The 19,894-nt window shown below is 38.8% G+C and overlaps 1 protein-coding gene across 1 annotated transcript in view; it reads left to right on the top strand.

The window, feature by feature from the left end:
* The window catches only part of mrc1a (mannose receptor, C type 1a), a 161,886-nt gene that overhangs the window by 92,855 nt on the left and 49,137 nt on the right, over nt 1-19,894 (top strand). Inside the window, exons 15-16 of the mRNA XM_059972157.1 lie at nt 9,505-9,646; nt 13,385-13,426. Of these exons, the coding sequence (XP_059828140.1) occupies nt 9,505-9,646; nt 13,385-13,426 (184 nt within the window). The remainder of the gene's footprint in view (nt 1-9,504; nt 9,647-13,384; nt 13,427-19,894) is intronic.

Raw genomic sequence — 19,894 nt, 5'->3', positions numbered from 1 at the left:
CTGGATTTTGTCCCCCGTGTTGCTGTTTTGCCACCTTAATGGCTCTGCATAAATCATAGTGACATCTCTTGAGCTTCTGTTGGTCTCCGGAGGCAAAGGCTTTATCCTCTGGGCTGAAAGAACACGCACTGTACTATTTATCTATGGCTTCTGGTTTGGGTAGACCCGAACTGATTTTTGGGAACAATGTCTTCAATTTCATTTCCAAATGAGGCTTCTGACCACCTTTGTGTTTATAGAGACGCCCTCAGCTCAAAATACTTCCCAGGTGACCCTGTCAAAGCAGGCTTGTAACATTGAGTCTGATTGGTTGGACCAGCAGTGGATAGTTTTCACTGTGGCCACTTCCTGCTTCAATTTCTGCCTGTAGGCGGACTGAAGATGGAGGAATGGTCAGACTTTCCTAATGGAGGGCATTGAACTGTGATTGCTATTTTATATAATGCATTTAATTTCATACATGCATTATATTTGTGCCTTGGAATGCTCATTGTTTCTCATTTTAGAAGTTTAATAAAAGCATTAAGATTATTACTTGAGGACAAATATTGTAAGTTTTCGGTTTTACTTTGGATTCACTTTATGATTGCCATACTCAGTAAATCCTTTTAGAAAGTATGAAAGTATTATGGATTAGCACAGGTTCTAATGGGGCTTTTACACATTGATCTAACTGCCAGGCAAAGTGCTTAATTGGCTTAACACCAATTCTAATCAAATGTCATTCAATTTTCTCCAGTTTTGATCCAGTGCTAAGAGTGTAGTAGGATGAGTTTCCTACTAATCTACCAATTTTGGCCCATATCCCTTCTAAGCTTTACTGGTATTAGCATACATGAGCAGTTGTCCCAGAAATTGTGGTTTTGTTAAAGGTCCAAAATCAGTTTGAGTATAAAGATCATCAATTGTACTATTTCTTGTAAATATTTGTACAATTTTTGTTTAATTTGTGTCTGTACCAGTGGTGTTGCCATGTAAACTTTTCATTGCAATTTTACATACACGTGCTTGTGCATATGGGTGTCATCATCTCTGAGGATCTATTCTGTGCCTAACATATCAATGCAGTTACAAAGAAGTCATGATAATGGCTATGCTTCATTAGGAGTTTGAGGAGATTTGGTATGTCAGATGTATCGTGGAGAGAATTCTAACAGCCTGCATCACCATCCAGTATGGGAGGGGGTGGGGTGGGCACTGCACAGGAAAATCAAAATAAGCTGCACGAAGTTGTGAACTCAGTCAGCTCCATCATGGCCACTAGCCTTCCCAACATCCAGGACATTTTAGGGTAATGTAAGGGGTGGAAACATATGCATAATTTACAACCACCAATGTTGTGTTGGGGTTCACTTTAAGAGGCTAATCTGAAGTGATGATGTAACGATGTGTTTTTTTTTAATCATGCTTTGTGTTCAGTGTTGTATTGACAACAAAAGAGTTGTCACAGTTTCCCATAAATGTAAAATGCCTCTGATCATTTATTTACGTAAACCTACAACATCTATAATGAGCAATGCCTCAAAAAGGAGGCATCCGTCATTAAGGATCCTCTATCACCCAGGACATATCTTCTTCTCATTGTAACCATCAGCACACTTCTTACTGTAATTTTCAGTTTTTATTATTACATATTGCAAAATACTGCTGACATATAACAACACATTTCACGACATAGGACAATGATATTAAACGTGATTCTGATTCTAATATGACAATAAACTTGACTTTGACTTTGAGTTAGAGTATGAGAGGCTCTTTGAAATTGAATGAAAAGTATTTAAAATGTTGCTAATATCAATTTCCAAATAAACCAGACTATCCAGTGCTCAATTATTTGATGAGTGATTCTTGCAAAGAAGTTGGGATTGATGCGTTAGCCACTCCCAAGATCCTTGGCAATTCCAGATGCTTAAATGTAAATATCAAAAAGTAAGTTGTATGATACTAGCCCTGCGCTGAACTAGGCTGACTTTGATGGACATTTATTAATGAGCAAGAGCTCTTGTTGCTTATAAGAGGGCCCGAGATCTGTTCCTAGTGGTAGTCTGCTCCATGATCATGGATGCAATTAGATCAACTTTTTAAGGGCCTAAACCAACTACAGAGCAAGTTAATTCATTACATTTTAATAACAGATGTTACGTATTCAGGCAACAATAAATATATGAGATCGGCAAGGGTTTCTTATAACAAACAACACGTTTATTAAACACCGAAAACAAACCCCCCAAAAGTAAACAAACACTACCGTAACCGGAAACAGCTGCTGAGCGGCTGTTCAAACAGTTCGTAAAGTGATATTCCAAAACAGTTCTTTAAAGTGGTATTGCCAAAAGTTCGATATGCTCACAGTCCATTTAAAAGGAGAGACTTTATAGGACGATTTAGGTTCTCTTTCACGTTGCTTGCTTCGATCCCCGACATCGAACTTCCCACGAAGAATTCACGAAACAGAATGGCTTAAAGGCACTGACCTTTCCTTCTCCACTACCTTCAATCCTTTCTAGTTAAACCTAGGGATTAACACGAAGATAGTCAACGAAATCCTTCCAAATAAGGATCAACCAAAGGTCGCCCCCGTTTCACCGTAGAAAGCAATTCTCCTCGATCTTTAACTTCCAACTTTGAATCTTCACTCTCCTCTAATTGCGAAATAACAGAATCATAAAGAACCTGTTGGCAATGACCTTTTAAACTTTAGGCATTAAATAAAAACTTCATCCTTCAACTAAACTGCGTCATCACTTCAAACACGCAGTGGCATGAAGTCAACTTGGCAAATCCAGCCACGAACTGCCCCTCCTCACAGGGTGGGGTCTACCTTTTATAACCTGTAAAAAAAACCCGTCACATGATCTCTACTGGCGGGAAAATGACATCATTCCACCATCACAAGACCATCACCTCAAGTCCAGTACAGCTTCAACCCCAGTCACATGACAAGGGCTCCACTGTCATGTGTTACGAGTACGTAACACCTCCCTCCAAAAAAACATTTTTGGTCTGACAAGAACAAAAATTTTTAACAATTGCTTACAAGAAAAACAGAAGTATAAATTTTATAACATACACAATACACAACACCATCATATAACAGCTTATAAGTCACAATACAGTAGGAGTGTTACAATTGAAAAAAAACCACTCCATAAAAAAAATTACAGTGTACATTCAACATCGAGATAGACAATCAGCAACCACATTATCTTTACCTTTAAAATGAGTCATCACAATATTGTACTCTTGTAACATCAAACTCCAATTTAATAACCTTCTGTTTTTGTTTTTCATCTTACTCAGAAAAACTAACGGATTATGATCAGTGTAAACAATAAGTGGTTTCTGAGTTGTACTAACATATACCTCAAAATATTCCAAAGCTAAAACAAGAGATAACAATTCTTTCTCTATTGTCGAATAATTTCTTTGATGCTTATTAAATTTCTTAGAAAAGTAAGCTACTGGATGATCAACCTCATCACCCTCATTCCTTTGCATTAATACTGCTCCTGCAGCCTCATCACTAGCATCCACAGCCAATGAAAAAGGTTTTCCAAAGTCAGGTGCCTTAAGCACAGGTTGTTGACATATCATTGTTTTCGATTTTTCAAATGCTTCTTGACAAGGCACCGTCCATACAAACTTCTCATTCTTCCGCAAAAGGTTAGTTAATGGAAGGGCAACATTAGCAAAATTCTTACAAAATTTCCGATAATATCCTACCATTCCCAAAAACCTTCTGAGAGTTTTTTTCCCCGTTGGAGTGGGAATCTCTAAAATTGCCTGAACTTTTGCCTGAACAGGAGCTACCTTACCTTGACCCACAACATAACCAAGGTAAGTCACAGTGGCATGTCCAAATTCACTCTTAGCTAAATTAATAGTTAAGTTAGCTTTTGAAAGCCTTTCAAACAATTTCTCCATCACAATAATGTGTGCTTCCCAAGTATCATTTCCTGTCACTAAATCCTGTCATCAATATAAGCATCAGTATCTTTCAATCCCTGAATCACAGAGTTAATCATCCTCTGGAAAGTACCTGGGGCATTCTTCATCCCAAATGGAAGAACATTATACTCATATAATCCAGATGGAGTTACAAATGCAGAAATCTCTCTACCTCTGTCCATTAATGGAACACACCAATACCCTTTCAATAAATCAATCTTTGTAAGGAACTTTGCCTTTCCAACTTTATCTACACAATCATCTACTCTAGGAATTGGATATGCATCTGTTTTCGTTACAGCATTCACCTTCCTATAATCCGTACAAAACCTAATACTACCATCTGGCTTTGGCACCATAACACATGGCGAACTCCAATTCGAGTTAGAATGTCTAATGATATTATTCTCTAACATATATTCAATTTCTTTCTCAGCAAGTTCACATTTTTCCATGTTCATCCTATATGGATGTTGTTTAATAGGTTTGGCATCCCCAACATCTACATCATGTGAAGCTATAGTAGTCCTTCTCGGAACATCTGGAAACAACTCCCTATATTTAAAAATCAACTCCTTCATCTGTTGTCTCTGATCTAACTGTAAATGTGCTAATTTTTCATCAATATTTTCCAGAATGGTTGAATTTGGTAACCTAACAGAAACAATGTTGGATTTAGAATGAAAGTCAGATGAATCATCTATCATGTTCCTAGTTAAATCAAACTCATTCTCACTAACCACAACAGTCACAGTATCAGATTGTTTCTCAAAATATGGTTTCAACATATTTATATGGCAAAGTTGTGTTGACCTTCTACGATCTGGAGTTTTTACCACGTAATCCACATTATTGATTTTAGACACAATTTCATAAGGACCATGAAATCTAGCTTGTAAAGGATTTGTCTGCACTGGGAAAAGAACCAACACCTTATCTCCAGGCTTAAACATCCTCATCCTAGCGTCTTTATCATACCAAGTCTTCATTTTCTCCTGAGCCAACTTTAAATTTTCCTTAGCTAAGCTACAAGCTTTATGTAACCTGTCCTTAAATTTCAACACATAGTCCAACAAATTAGTGTGTACTTCCTTATTAATCCACTGTTCTTTCAACAAAGCTAAAGGTCCTCTAACTCTATGCCCAAACACAAGTTCAAATGGACTAAAACCTAAAGATTCCTGTACCGATTCCCTTACTACAAATAAAAGTAAGTTTATACCCTCATTCCAGTCACTTTCATTTTCCACACAAAATGTCCTAATCATATTCTTGAGGGTAGAATGAAACCTCTCCAAGGCACCCTGCGATTCTGGATGGTATGCAGACGAAGTGATTTGCTTAGCTCCCAATTTATAAACTATCTGTTGAAAAAATCCAGACATAAAATTACTGCCTTGATCAGTTTGTATCTCCTTAGGTAATCCAAAATAAGTAAAAAAATTTATAAGGGCCTTTGTCACAGTCTTAGCTTTTATATTCCTAAGTGGTACTGCCTCTGGAAACCTAGAAGTACACATGATAGTCAACAAATACTGATAACCAGCTTTTGTCTTTGGTAATGGACCAACACAATCTACAATAACTTTAGAAAATGGTTCACCAAATGCTGGGATAGGTTGTAATGGAGCTACTGGTGTAACCTGATTTGGTTTACCCACAATTTGACAAGTATGGCACGTTTTACAAAACATCGCCACATCTTTTCTTAGACCAGGCCAGTAAAAATGTTTTAAAATCTTGTCCACAGTTTTCCTTACCCCTTGATGTCCACCTAAAGGCACACTATGAGCTAAAGTCAAAATCTCATTTCGATAAGCTTTTGGAACAACTACCTGGTAAACAACATTCCAATCCTCACTTGCAGGAATTGTAGGCGATCTCCACTTCCTCATCAACACTCCTTTTTCCAAGTAATATCCTACTGGCACCTTATCAATTTCACTATCTAGTAAAACCTGCTCTTTTAATTTTATAATCTCAGAGTCTCTATTCTGCTCTGCTATCATCTCCTTCTGAGACAAAGATAAATCTTTATAGTCAGACTTACTCCCAGAATCTTGTTCAAACAACGAAGATAGGAAAGTCTCTGACACATCCTCAAAACTCGAATCCTGAGTCGAACAGTCCTGAATAACCTCATTCTGCGCATCAATCTTTTTAGCCATAGTCACAACACAGGAAGAATCTGTGTTAGAATTCAACTCTGGTTCCTCTGACTCCATTGTCAAATGCACTTCAGGAAAAACTTGTCCACCTGCCAAGTCATTACCTAACAATAAAGAAATACCCTTCACAGGTAAGCTATGCTGTAATCCTACTTTAACAAATTCTGTAACTAACCCCGACTTTAAATTTACTTTATGTAAATGTACAGGCATAAAATCACTTCCAACACCTCTTATGTAATTTACCTCACCAGTATCAGACTCATCATCAAACTTCAACACACTGTCTAACATCAATGATTGAGAAGCACCAGTATCCCTAAGGATTTTTATTGGCACCAGAGTAGATCCTTCCTTCAAGGATACAAACCCTTCAGTTATAAAATGATCATATCCCTTTCTAACTTGGTCAGACTCTAACAAAGCCTCATTTGTTTTTATCAAACCCTGTAACTTTACAGGTGCTTCAGTATGTTGCACACAAGCATCTGGAACTGCTTCCTTCTCTTTCTTTTTCAATTTGAAACAGTTAGCTATTACATGGCCAGGCTTCTTACAATAGTTACAAGTAAGACCAAACTGTCTTTCCTTCACGGGCTTTCCTTTCTCATCAACTTTCTCATTAACCTCCGATTTAATTTCAAATTTACCTGGAGTCTCTGTGTTATTTTTCCTCTTAAAAATTCTGCCCTGAGGAAATTTGTTCTTATGGATCAAAACATACTCATCAGCTAATTAACACAGTCCTGAAATTTATCAGCATCCTTCTCATTTAAGTAGGTCCTTACTTCAACAGGAATGCTTCTTTTAAATTCCTCCATTAAAATCAGCTCTCTCAATGTATCATAGTCCCCATTTACATTTTTAGAAGAAACCCATCTCTCAAAACACATAGCTTTATCATAGGCAAATTCCACATAAGTTTTTTTCCACAGACTTTTTCAAACTTCTGAATCTTTCCCTATATGCTTCTGGGACTAACTCATATGCGTTTAAAATATGCCTCTTTACAATATCATAATCAAGTGCTTGCGCAGCTGTTAAAGCTGTGTAAACTTCTTGTGCTTTGCCTTTAATTACACTCTGTAACAACACTGACCATTTATCTTTCGGCCACTCTGACATCCGAGCAATAGTTTCAAAATGTTGAAAATACCTTTCCACTTCTGTTTCACTAAATGGAGGGACCAATTTAATTTCTTGACTAGCAACAAACGTTTTTTTAGAACCAGAAGACTGATTTCCAGACTTTAATTCCTCCATTGCATATGCAAACTCTCTCTGCTTTTGTTCCATCTCCAATTTACACCTCTCCAAATCAGCTTTACTTTGTTCCAATTTCATTTGTTCGATTTGCAACTGCATCTCCAGATTACTTATTTGAAACGACTCTAAAATCGATTCATCAAAAACACCCGAATCCACATAGTGTGACGCGATTTTCCTCTGTATTACAGCCTTAGAAGTAGTCTGCAAAATACCTTTGAGTCGCAATCTACTAGCTATCTCAAACACCTCAGTTTTTTTCGCCTTCGCCAACACCTCCGCAGCTGGCGAAGCCAGAAACTCATCAATATTCATTGCTGCCGAATACCACAACAAGCCAAACAAAAGAACCGAGTTATCCCCGTTTCCAAAACACCGATTTAAAAGTCAGCAAGCATTTAAACTCAAAAGATTCAATCCAGACGCAGCCCCCATATTTAATGTTACGTATTCAGGCAACAATAAATATATGAGTTCGGCAAGGGTTTCTTATAACAAACAACACGTTTATTAAACACCGAAAAAAAAACCCCAAAAGTAAACAAACACTACCGTAACCAGAAATAGCTGCTGAGCGGCTGTTCAAACAGTTCGTAAAGTGATATTCCAAAACAGCTCTTTAAAGTGGTATTGCCAAAAGTTCGATATGCTCACAGTCCATTTAAAAGGAGAGACTTTATAGGACGATTTAGGTTCTCTTTCACGTCGCTTGCTTCGATCCCCGACATCGAACTTCCCACGAAGAATTCACGAAACAGAACGGCTTAAAGGCACTGACCTTTCCTTCTCCACTACCTTCAATCCTTTCTAGGTAAACCTAGTGATTAACACGAAGATAGTCAACGAAATCCTTCCAAATAAGGATCAACCAAAGGTCGCCCCCGTTTCACCGTAGAAAGCGATTCTCCTCGATCTTTAACTTCCAACTTTGAATCTTCACTCTCCTCTAATTGCGAAATAACAGAATCATAAAGAACCCGTTGGCAATAACCTTTTAAACTTTAGGCATTAAATAAAAACTTCATCCTTCAACTAAACTGCGTCATCACTTCAAACACGCAGTGGCATGAAGACAACTTGGCAAATCCAGCCACGAGCTGCCCCTCCTCACAGGGTGGGGTCTACCTTTTATAACCTGTAAAAAAAAACCCGTCACATGATCTCTACTGGCGGGAAAATGATGTCATTCCACCATCACAAGACCATCACCTCAAGTCCAGTACAGCTTCAACCCCAGTCACATGACAAGGGCTCCACTGTCATGTGTCACGAGTACGTTACACAGATCAGACTTTGTTTGTGATCTGTGTTTGAAGTATGGTAACATATCTGTACTTTGATAAATTTACTTTGAACTTTGAATTACAACTATTTCCAAGAAGCAAAAGAGTTTTAATAACTTTGTCCTAAATGTCTCATCTCATTTTTTAAATTGTTGCTGATTCTAAGCATTGTCAGGTACCTCCTATATATAATAGAATGGTAACTAAGTGCATGATTGTGGCATTCTGCTGCTGTGGCTCATCCACTTCAAGATCCAATGTATTGTACATTCAGAGATTCCCTCTGCATTCCACTGTTGTAACATGTGGTCTGTCAGCTTAAACCTGGCTATTCTCCTTTGACCTCTCTCATTTACAAGACACTTTCACCCAGAGAACTGCCACTCACTGGATGCTTTTGTTTCTTCACACCATTCTCTGTAAACTCAAGAGACTGTTGTGCATGAAAATACAGGAGATCACCAGTTTCTGAGATGCTCAAACCACCCCGTCTGGCAATAATAATCATTCTGCGATGTTTGATCTGAACAACAACTAAATATCTCGACCGTGTCAGCATGCTTTTCTGCATTGAGTTGTTACCCCATGAATGGCTGAATCAATATTTGCATTTATAAGCAGTGACCACTGAGCTTACATTTTCCCTGTTTAAAGTTTATTCCACAATGTCTAAGGAAGGAAATTGTGAACTGTTTTTAAAGAAAAACCCAACTACATATGTACAGTTGTTTAAATTTATCTTCTGTTAGGCACGTCTGATCTTCTATGTTGTACTATTTTACCATTTCCTCGGGTTTCAAATTGCTAAACTGTAGTTGTTCTTGTCTTCGCTGTAGGTAGAGTATGAGAAATGGAATGCTGGAGAACCCAACAATTATCGTGGGATTGAGAACTGCGGTGAAGTAGGAACACATAATTTGCGATGGAATGACTTGCATTGTGAAAAGTTACGTGACTGGATATGCAAAATTAAAAAAGGCAAGGATTAAAGAAAGCTTTCTCATTTTTACCACACATTATGGAATTGAATTTAACATTTATTGACTCTCAAGAGTTATAGTATAAACATGAAAACTGAGAAGCACCTGATAATGAAATCTTCAGGCTTTTTAGGTGGTAAAACCAAAATCTATAACATGTCATATACCCTTTGTTTCATCTGTCATCTACCACCAGCTTTAATGCAGAAATAACAACTGTTAAGATTAATACTTCAGCAAAATGGAAGATAGATCATGTTAGACACCTCCAGTGAGACCACTCTATGTACTTCTGGTCTCTGTAACTAAGAGAGGATATGCTGCTATACACAGAGTGTAGAGAAATTTCACCAGAGTTCTCGTCTATTGAAGAGGCGGTTGTATGTGAAGAGATTGGGTCAACAAGACTTGTATACATGAATGTTTAGAAGAGCCCAAGGAGACTAATTGAAATGTTCAAAATTTTGACAGAATGTAGGTAAATTGTTTACTCTGGCTTGGTTGGTGGAAGGGGATCTTTAACCAAAGGTTACAATCTCAGTGTTTGGGATAAGACTGCACTCATAGTGTAGTGAACCTGAATCACGAAAGGCTTTGCGAGCCAAGTCCTTGAATATAAGGACAAAGATCGAGTTCTATAAACAAAAAGCATCAATGGATATGTGGACAGTGAAAACTTGGTCTTCAGGTAGACAATCAGCCATGATTATAAAGGATATCAGAACCAAATAGCCTATTTCTGTCCCCATTTTTCGTTACTTCTATGTTAATTCAAGGTCTGAAAGCAAATACAGTATGAATTCTTAAAATAAGCATAGTTGTTATGAGTTAATAGACAATAGACAGTAGACAGTAGGTGCAGGAGTAGGCCATTCGGCCATTCTAGCCAGCACCGCCATTCACTGTGATCATGGCTGATCATACACAATCAGTACCCCGTTCCTGCCCTCTCCCCATATCCCTTGACCCTGAGTTCCAGGCTTATTCCACTTTGTGAAAGGAACCGGAAGAGTTACTGGGAAAGGGCAGTGAAGTGAGACTGATGGGATTGCCATACAGGGAACTAACTGTTCTGTATAAACTTCTGTATTGGAAATTTATCTATAATTCTAGAATTGGGAGAAACGATGAGAAAATGTCCTTCTTCTAAGCAAAGTCAATCACGGGAATTTGAATTTGACCATTTTTGGGAGACATTTCAAAGAAATGTATATTTTATACTTCTATGTGTGTTCTTCTTGGAAATAATTCAACAATTATTGAAGAAGCTGATCCTTGTTCGATCTTTCCTCAACACACCTTGCTCAAGAGCTAGTCTGTAGGGCATCAACCAGACAAATATCAGAGTTTTTTGAAATACAAGCTATGTTAAAATACTTTATATGGAGAATTTCTGATTAGGATGAACATGCATTCAAGTTTTATGAAATTTTACTTAATAAAGGAGCATGTTTAAGTGATTGAGCCTTGCTTTACAGTCCTAAGCATGTACCTAAAATTCAGTCCAGTAAGTTAACTGGTCTTTGTGTTTTACAATATATTGGCTTTGTAAAAGTTACTAAAGTACTGGTATTCAGTAAGCTTAATTGTTACTGATCACTTGCTGTGGATACAGCAGCTGCTTTCTGCAGGGAACATAATTAAGTAGCCATTTGGGACACTTCACAAACTCTTGATATATCTATAGTAATCCAAGGATGGCCAGCATTTGCTGGAGAAGGTCTCTATACCTGAAGTTCTATTCGTAACCTACACCTGCTCATGCTTAATGTGTTTCTGGACCCAACAGACACAGAGGATCTGTACTACAACAAGAGTATGCTTGGAAAAATACTTTTCCAGGGAGGCAGTAAGGTAATGGGGAAAGGGGAAATAGATGGCTGAGATGCCTGAAGAGAAAGGAGAGAGAAATGAATAACCATGTACTGAAAAGGTAATAACATTTGGCTAACGAATGTCACAACAGGTCAACAGCAGATGCTATTTCATAGTCTCTTCACTCAACCTTTGTAACACCTGGACAATGAAGATGTGTACATCAGAATGCTCTTCATTGACTGGAGCTCGGCATTCAATACTATCATCGCCTCAAGACTAATCAATAAACTTCAAGACCTAGGCATCAATACCTCCTTGTGCAACTGGAACTTCGATTTTCTTACTTGCAGACTCTAGTCTGTTTGATTCGTAAAATAATTTCCTCTACAATCTCCATCAGCACAAGTGCACCACAAGGCTGAGTGATTATTCTCCTGCTCCACTTGCTTTATACCTATGACAGTGAAGTTAGTCACAACTCCAATGCCACAATTAAGTGTGCCAACAACAGCACAGTTTGTTGGGCAAATCAAATGTGGTGATGAATCAGCATATAGAAGGGAGATTGAAAATCAGGCTGAGTGGTGCCACAAACCTCTCATTCAATGTCAGCAAGACCGAAGACCAAAGAGATGATTATTGACTTCAGGAGGAGGAAACTGGAGGTTCATGAGCCAGTCCTCATTGGGATATCAGAGGTGCAGAGGATCAGAAACTTTAAATTCCTTGGTGTTATCAATTTAGCGGATCTGTCCTGTCCAGCATCGAAATTCATTTATGATGAAAGGATGGCAGTGCCTCTAATTACTACTTTCTTAGCTTGCAAAGATTTGGCACGTCACTTAAAGCTTTGAAAACTTCTATAGATGTGTGGTGGAGAGTATATTAATTGGTTGCTTGACAGCCTAGTATGGAAACACCAATGTCCTTGAACCGAAAGGCAGTGGATACAGCCCAGTCCATTATAGGGTAAAGTCCTCTCCACCATTGAGAACATCTACATTGCCCACTGAAGCAGGAAGGCAACTTCTACCATCAAGGAGTACTACCATCCATGCCATGCTGTCTTATCGCAGCTGTCATCTGGAAGGAGGCACAGGTGCCTCAGGACCCACATCACCAATTTCAGGAACAGTTATTACCTCTCAACCATCAGACTCCTTAACCAGAATGGATAACTTCTCTCAGTTTCACTCACCCTATCACTGAACTGTTCTCATAACCTATGGACTCACTTTCAAGGACTTTTCTTCTCATGTTCTCAATATTTGTTGCTTATGTATGATTTAGTTTTTTTTTCTCAGCTCAGGCTGGTAAAGTCTGAGGTATGGGCAGAGCGAAGCACACTAATTTCTCAATTGCTAAGAATTTTCAGACTCTTCAAGTGGTATTTAGTCTTGTGACTTTCTGAAGATTTCCATAAATATTGCTGTGCAGGCCTAATAGTTTATTGCTATTGTGTAGTGACTTTGGATGATATCAGATGTAAATATTACTATTGAGACAATGTACAGACCCTGTTTATGCCCCATGGTCATTCAATTTCTTCTCTTAATTCAGCATATTTCTGGTATTTTTCACTCATTAAATTCAGTATGTTTTGTGTGTTTCAAAAGTAAGTAGTTCTTGCTTGTTTATCCTGTAATATTATAACCAGATGGTTATTGTAGTTTGTTCTATCTGTAATAATGGATCAGCCATAATATCATTTGTAGGGCTCTAACTCTAAAACTGGATCAAGTTTATACTTCTAGTAAGGTATGGTGTCTCTTATGAGATTGTGTTTTAAAGCAAGATTTTGGTGAATAGTGTTTCATTTGGCTGTATATGTATGGTTGAATGACAATTAAACTTGAAGTTGAATTTAATTAATTACTTGTTTAATATTTGTTTATAATGCAATATTCTAATTTCTTAGGAAAAACTGTAAAGCCCGAACCTACATCTGAACTTATAGGAGGTGAGTAAAGATTTTTAATATTTGTCATTTTATTGCTATGCAGTCATACAGTACAAAAACAAAATCTTTGATCTGCCGTGTATATGCTTACCATAAACTATTTTTCTATACTGACACCTATTATCAACATTTGATCCATTGTTTTCTATGTGTTGGTTATTTAGAACATAGAATGCAGAACAGTACAGTACAGAACAGGCCTTTTGGCCCACAATGTTGTGCCAACCTTTCAGAGTCGTAGAAAAGTTCAGCACAGTAACAGGCCTTTCAGTCCATCTAGATCATGCCAAACCATTTAAGCTGCTGACTTTCATTGATCTGCACTGGGATCATAGCCCTCTATACACCTACCAGTCAGGTACTTATCCAAGCTTCTTAAAAGTTGAAATCAAGATCGCATGCTCCACTTGCATTGGAAGCTCATCCCACGTTCTCACCACCCTCAGAGTGAAGAAGCTTCCCCTCATGTTCCTCCTAAACATATCACCTTTCACCCTTGACCTATGATCTCTTGACCCAACTAACCTCAGTAGAAAAACCCTGCTTGCATTTGCCCTATTTATAACTGTAATAATTTTGTATACCCCTACCAAATCTACCCTCAGTCTTCTATGTTTCAAGGAATAAAGTCCTAACCTATTCATTCTTCCTTTATCAGTCAGGTCCTTCAGTCCCAGCAACATCCGTGTAAATTTTCTCTGTACTCTCAACCTTATTTACATCCTTCCTGAAAGTAGGTGACCAAAACTGCACACAATATTTCAAATTAGGCCATAGCAACATTTTACACAACTTCACTCTGTGATCCACTTTCAATGAATTATGGACCTTTATTCCCAGATCCCTTGTTCATCAGCACTCCTCAGTGTAACACCTACTCTGGTTGGTTTTACCGAAATGCAACACCTCACAATTGTCTGCATTAAATTCCATCTGCATTTTTAGCTCATTTTTTCAGCTGGTTTTGATCTTGCTTCAAGCTCTGATAGTCTTCCTCGCAGTACACTACACCATCAATCATGATGTCATTAGCAAATTTGCTGATCCAGTTAACCACATAATCATCCAGATCATTGATGTAGATGACAAATAATAAAGTACCCAGTTCTGATCCCTGTGGCATTCCACTAGCTGCAGGCCTCCAGGCAGAGAGGCAACCATCTACTACCACTCTCTTATTTCTCCAATTTACTACCTCGTCTTGAATGCCAAGTGACTGAACCTTCATGACCAACCTACCAAGCAGGACCTTGTCAAATGCCTTGCTAAAATCCACATAGACAACATCCACTGCCTTGTCTTCATCAACTTTTCTGGTAACTTCCTCAAAAAGTCTCTATAAGGTTGGTTAGATATGACCTATCATGCACAAAGCCTGACTGACTACCCTTAATCAGTCCCCATCTATCCAAATAGTTATATATGATTGTATAGGAGATTGGGACTGTGAGGGAAAGTGGATCAGCCGTGGTGAAATGGTGGAGCAGACTCAACGGGTCAAATGGCCTAATTCTGCTCCAATAACTTTTGGTCTTAAGGTCTTATATCCAGTCCCCTAGAATACCTTCCAATAACATTCCCACTACTGATGCCAGGCTTACTGGCCTAAAATTTCCTGGTTTTTTTAAGAGTTTTTCTTAAACAGCAGAGCAACATTGGCTATTCTCCAGTCATCCAGTACTTCACCTGTTGTTAAGGATTATTTAAATATCTCTGCTATTCTGTGCAATAAGTGCAATTTCTGCACTTGTCTCCCACAGGGTCTGAAGGAACACATTGTCAGATCCTGGGGACTTATTCTACATAATTTGCCTCAAGACAGCAAACACCTCCTCATGTGTAATCTGTATAGTGTCCATGAAGTCAATACTGCTTTGCCTCACTTCTATAGACTCTGTGTCCATTTAAGGTCTCCCCCCACCTCTTATGGATTCACATATGGATTACTATTCTGATATTCCTGAGTACCAGCTTTGTCCCTTTCAATCCTTTTATTGCACTGCAAGTGAATATATATTATCCTTATTTCCCATATTGCTCTGCATTTCTCTATCATCCATGTACCCATCCAACAATCTCTTAAATGTCCCTAATGTATTGTCTCAACCAGTACCCCCAAGTAGCATGTTCTATGCACTTAAAATTCTGTGCAAAACCCTAGCTCTGATATCTATCCAATACTTCCCTCCAATCTCCTTAAAACGATGTCATCTTGAATTCACCTTTGCTGCCCTGGAATAAAAGGTGCTGGCTGTTCTCTCAATCTATTCCTCTTATCATCCACCTCCGCCACTTCTCAGCTTAGCTCTGCATCTAATTAATGTCTCACTATAACCTGCGACAAAGTTCTACACTGTCCATGGCACCACCAAACTTCATGTCATTTACAAACTTAGTAAACTACCCTTTCATTTCCTCATCTAAATAATTTATTAAAAGAAGCACAAAAGGCAGGGGTCCCAGAGCAGATACCTGCAGAACGCTACTGGTCATAGATCTCCTGGCAGAACAGATTCATCTCTCACCATTCTTACACTTTTGTGGGCAGCCAATTCCAAATCCACCCAGTCAAGTTTACCTGAATCCCATTCCTCCTGATATTTTGAATGAGGCTACTATGGGGAAAATCTTTTTTTTTTGATTTATTGAGATACAGTGTGGAATGGGCCCCTCTGGACCTTTGAGCTCACTGCCCAGCAATCTCTCGATTCAATCCTAGCCTAATCACCAGATAATTTACAAATATCCAATTAACCTACCAACTAGTACAGCTTTGGACTGTGGGAGGAAACCAGAACACCTGGAGGAAACCCACGTAGCCACAGGGAGAATGTACAACTCCTTACAGGTAGCGGCAGGAATTAAACCCAGATCACCCTTACTGTAAAGCATTGTATTAACCAGTCTGCTAGCCTGCTGCCCAACCTTGTTGACTGCCTTACTAAGATCCTTATACACCACACCCACTGCTCAACCTTCATCAACTTGTTTTGTCATTTCCTCAGAGATATCAATTAGGCTCATGAGACATGTTGTTCTCTCACAAAGCCATGCTGACTAACCTTAATCAGACTATGCTTCTGCAAATGCTCATAAATCCTTTTAGGTAAGACTCCTCTGCAAGAGTTTGCCCACCATTGAGGTAAGACTCACTGGCCTATATTTCTCAGGATTATTCCTATAAATTTTTTGAACAAACATCCCTCCAGCCTTCTGGTACTACTCCTGTGGCCAGTGAGGTTGCAAAGATTATCATGAAAGGTGCAATCTCTTCCCTCATTTCCTGTAGTAAACTGGAATATATCCTACCTGGTCTCAGGGACTTATCTATCCTAATGCTTTTCAAATGGCCCAGCACAATATCCTCTTTGTTAAGCTCAACATGTTCAAACATATTATTCTATTCTACACTGACCTCACATTTGTCTAGATCCCTCTTACCGGTGAATACTAAAATAAAGTATTTATTGACGATCTTGTTACAAGAATCACCAATTGTAATAATGATCAGGGAGGCACAGAGAGAATCTGTAATTAGTGACAAGTACCTTTATTGTCTCAATGGAAGAACACGTGAACTTGCACAACCGAATACCTGCGTGCGTATCAATTAAGTTTCCCTGTCCTTCCATGAACAGTCAAAGAATTGAAAATATAATACTAGTTAAAAGGAGATTCTGCTACTGGCCACATGTTCCTTGAAGTCCCTTTTCAATTCTCCACATCCTTGGGGCAGATTGCATCTATGATGCAGAATCTCCTACAAACTCATTGCTGTGTTGTATGTGAAAACCTCTGCTTTTACACTCATTTCCTACCAATACAAATATTGCATTCCATTTTTCTTGGTATTGGTCATGTGTCTGACCTTTAACACCTTGTTATTGGCTCTGCTCCAAGCTAACATCTATTTATTGCCCTCTTCTTCACAAGTGATAATCAGTAATTTATAATTCTTTGTCCTCAATCAGCAAACAGCTTGTATCACTCTGGCCAAATACAGGCCCCAACAGTCACAAACCTGCATGTTATATCCAACCAAAGAACACCTTACAAAATTATTTTTCATTTGGAAATGATTCCTAGTTCAGCAGATTATCTGGAGCATAAGTGTGTCGACTTTAAAGCACTAACCAAGCCAAGCAACTTCGTCTCACAAAATGGAGACTACAGAGTCTCTTCTTAAAATGGCAGCCACCAAATCCTTCCTTAAGGCAAGAGGAAAGGCACTTGGTCCATTTGCTTCCACTGTCCTTGATTCATACAAATTCACTGATTTGTAAACTGTAGTTCTTCCTTGCCAACAATTCCTCTACCTCCTCTGATTCCAGACATATTTCCTCTTTTTCCCTGATTGATCCTACCCTCACTCTAGTCCTCCTCGTGTTCTTTGCATACATGTTGTATGCCTTGGGGTTTTTCCTTAGTCCTGCTTGCCAAGACCTTCACATGTCCTTTTCCAGCTCTCCTAAATCCCATCTTAATTTTCTTTCTGGCTTTCTTGTAACTCTCAAAGGCCCTATCTGATCCTTGTTTCCTAAACTTTAAGTATGTTTTATTTTCTTTCTCTTGACTAGATGTTCCACTTCTCTTGTCAACCATTGTTCCTTCATCCTACCATTCTGTTCCTGCCTCAGTGATACAAACCCACCCAGAACCCCAGGCAAATGTTTCCCAACAACCTCCACATTTCTGTTGCACATTTTCCTGAGTGCACCTGTTTTCAAATTATTCCCAAGAGCCTACCTGGTATCATAATTCACCTTCCTCCAATTAAATACTTTCCCACACCATCTCCCATTTCCATCCAAGGCTATGCTAAAGGTCAAGGAGTTAAGGTCACTATATCTGAAATGTTCACCCATTGAGAGATCTCTAATTAGGTTGAATCCAGTATGGCATCTCTCCTAGATGGCCTTTTCATATATTGTGTCAGGAATCCTGACACACCTTGCAAATTCTTCCTCATCTAAACCTTTTGCATCAAGGAGATGTCAAGTAGTATTAGAGAAGGTGAAGTCACTGATGATAGCAATCCTATTATGTTTGCACCTTACCAAAATCTGTCTCCTATTCTGCTCCACAGTTTCTCTGTTGCTATTGGGAGGTCTATTGTACTCTCCCAATAGATTGAATTGCTCACTTCCAGTTTCTGACTTCTGCCCACACTGGCACAGTGGACAATCCCTCCAAGTGATCCTCTCTTTCTACCGCTATGATGTTATCTTTGATTAGCATTGATACACCCACACTCTTTTACCCACACCCATCCCCGTTGAAACTTCTAAATTCTGAAACAAAGAAACTAACTTGTTGTCAAGATACTTCTAAAAGGATTAACATTATGGGCAAGATGGACATCAGGGGCAGCCTTTTCACACAAATGGGGCATATATTTGGAATGAGCTGGCAGAATTATTGATTGAAGAAAGCACTCTAGCAACATTCAAGAGCCACCCGGATGAGTACAGGGAGATGAGAAGTTCAGAGGGCTGGACGATAAATTTGGACAGATGGGTCCAGCTCACTGGGCAACACAGTCAGCATGAACGAGTTGTACCAAATGGCCTGCTTCCACCCTGTATGACTCTGACAAGATGACTACGGCTTTCAGTGTTGTCAGAGTACCCTGTCTTCATCAGCCCCTCAAGCAGTGTAGTCCAGGTTCCAATCATGCTCTGGTTGATAGAATTCTTTTTTCAATCCCCTCTAAAGCTATTCCTCCTTACCCTATTCCTATGTCCCGTTGTTTAGAATGTTCAAAGTAAATTTATATTCAAATATGTAATGTATATGTTACCATATACTGCTTTGAGCTTCGTTTCCTTCCAGGCTTTTACAGGAAAAAAGAAAGACCATAGGATTTATGAAAAGCTATACATAAAGACTGACAAACAGCTGATGTGCAAAAGAAGACTAAATATGCAGTTAAAACAAAAATATCTGCTCTGGGGAATGTTTGCTGCCATCTGCTCTATCAATGCCTATCTTTCTTTATATATCTCAGTCAGGTGGCTGTTTCTGTGCTGCACAGCTCTGTGGTTCTGTGACCTGCTGCTTCACATTGTGCTCTTACAAACCTTTGTCCATTGGCTCCATATTGTAATCTCTGTCATGTTGTGAGGGCAAGTATGTTGCAGTTAATTAGAATTAAAATTAAATTTGATTGGCACACCATTACTTCCCTACACATGAATTCATTTATCTGCCGGTAATGGTGATATGTGCCATTTTACTCACTGCACTGCCCATAACTCTATGATGAGGAAGGGTGTGGCATTCCGCTATATGCTGTGTACATCCCTGGCCTGGAAATATATTGCTGGCCCTTCATCATTTCTAGGTGTAAATCCTGGAAAATCCCCACTCCAACAGCATTGTTGCCATGCTTTTACCCGGGAAAAATAGCAGTCAAGATAGTAACTATCTATCACCTTCTCAAGGGTGGTTAGAAAAGGGCAATAAAAT

This window comes from Hypanus sabinus, chromosome 6, assembly GCF_030144855.1.
Source record: "Hypanus sabinus isolate sHypSab1 chromosome 6, sHypSab1.hap1, whole genome shotgun sequence".
Lineage (NCBI taxonomy): Eukaryota > Metazoa > Chordata > Chondrichthyes > Myliobatiformes > Dasyatidae > Hypanus > Hypanus sabinus.
This window is presented reverse-complemented; position numbering and strand designations above follow the sequence as displayed.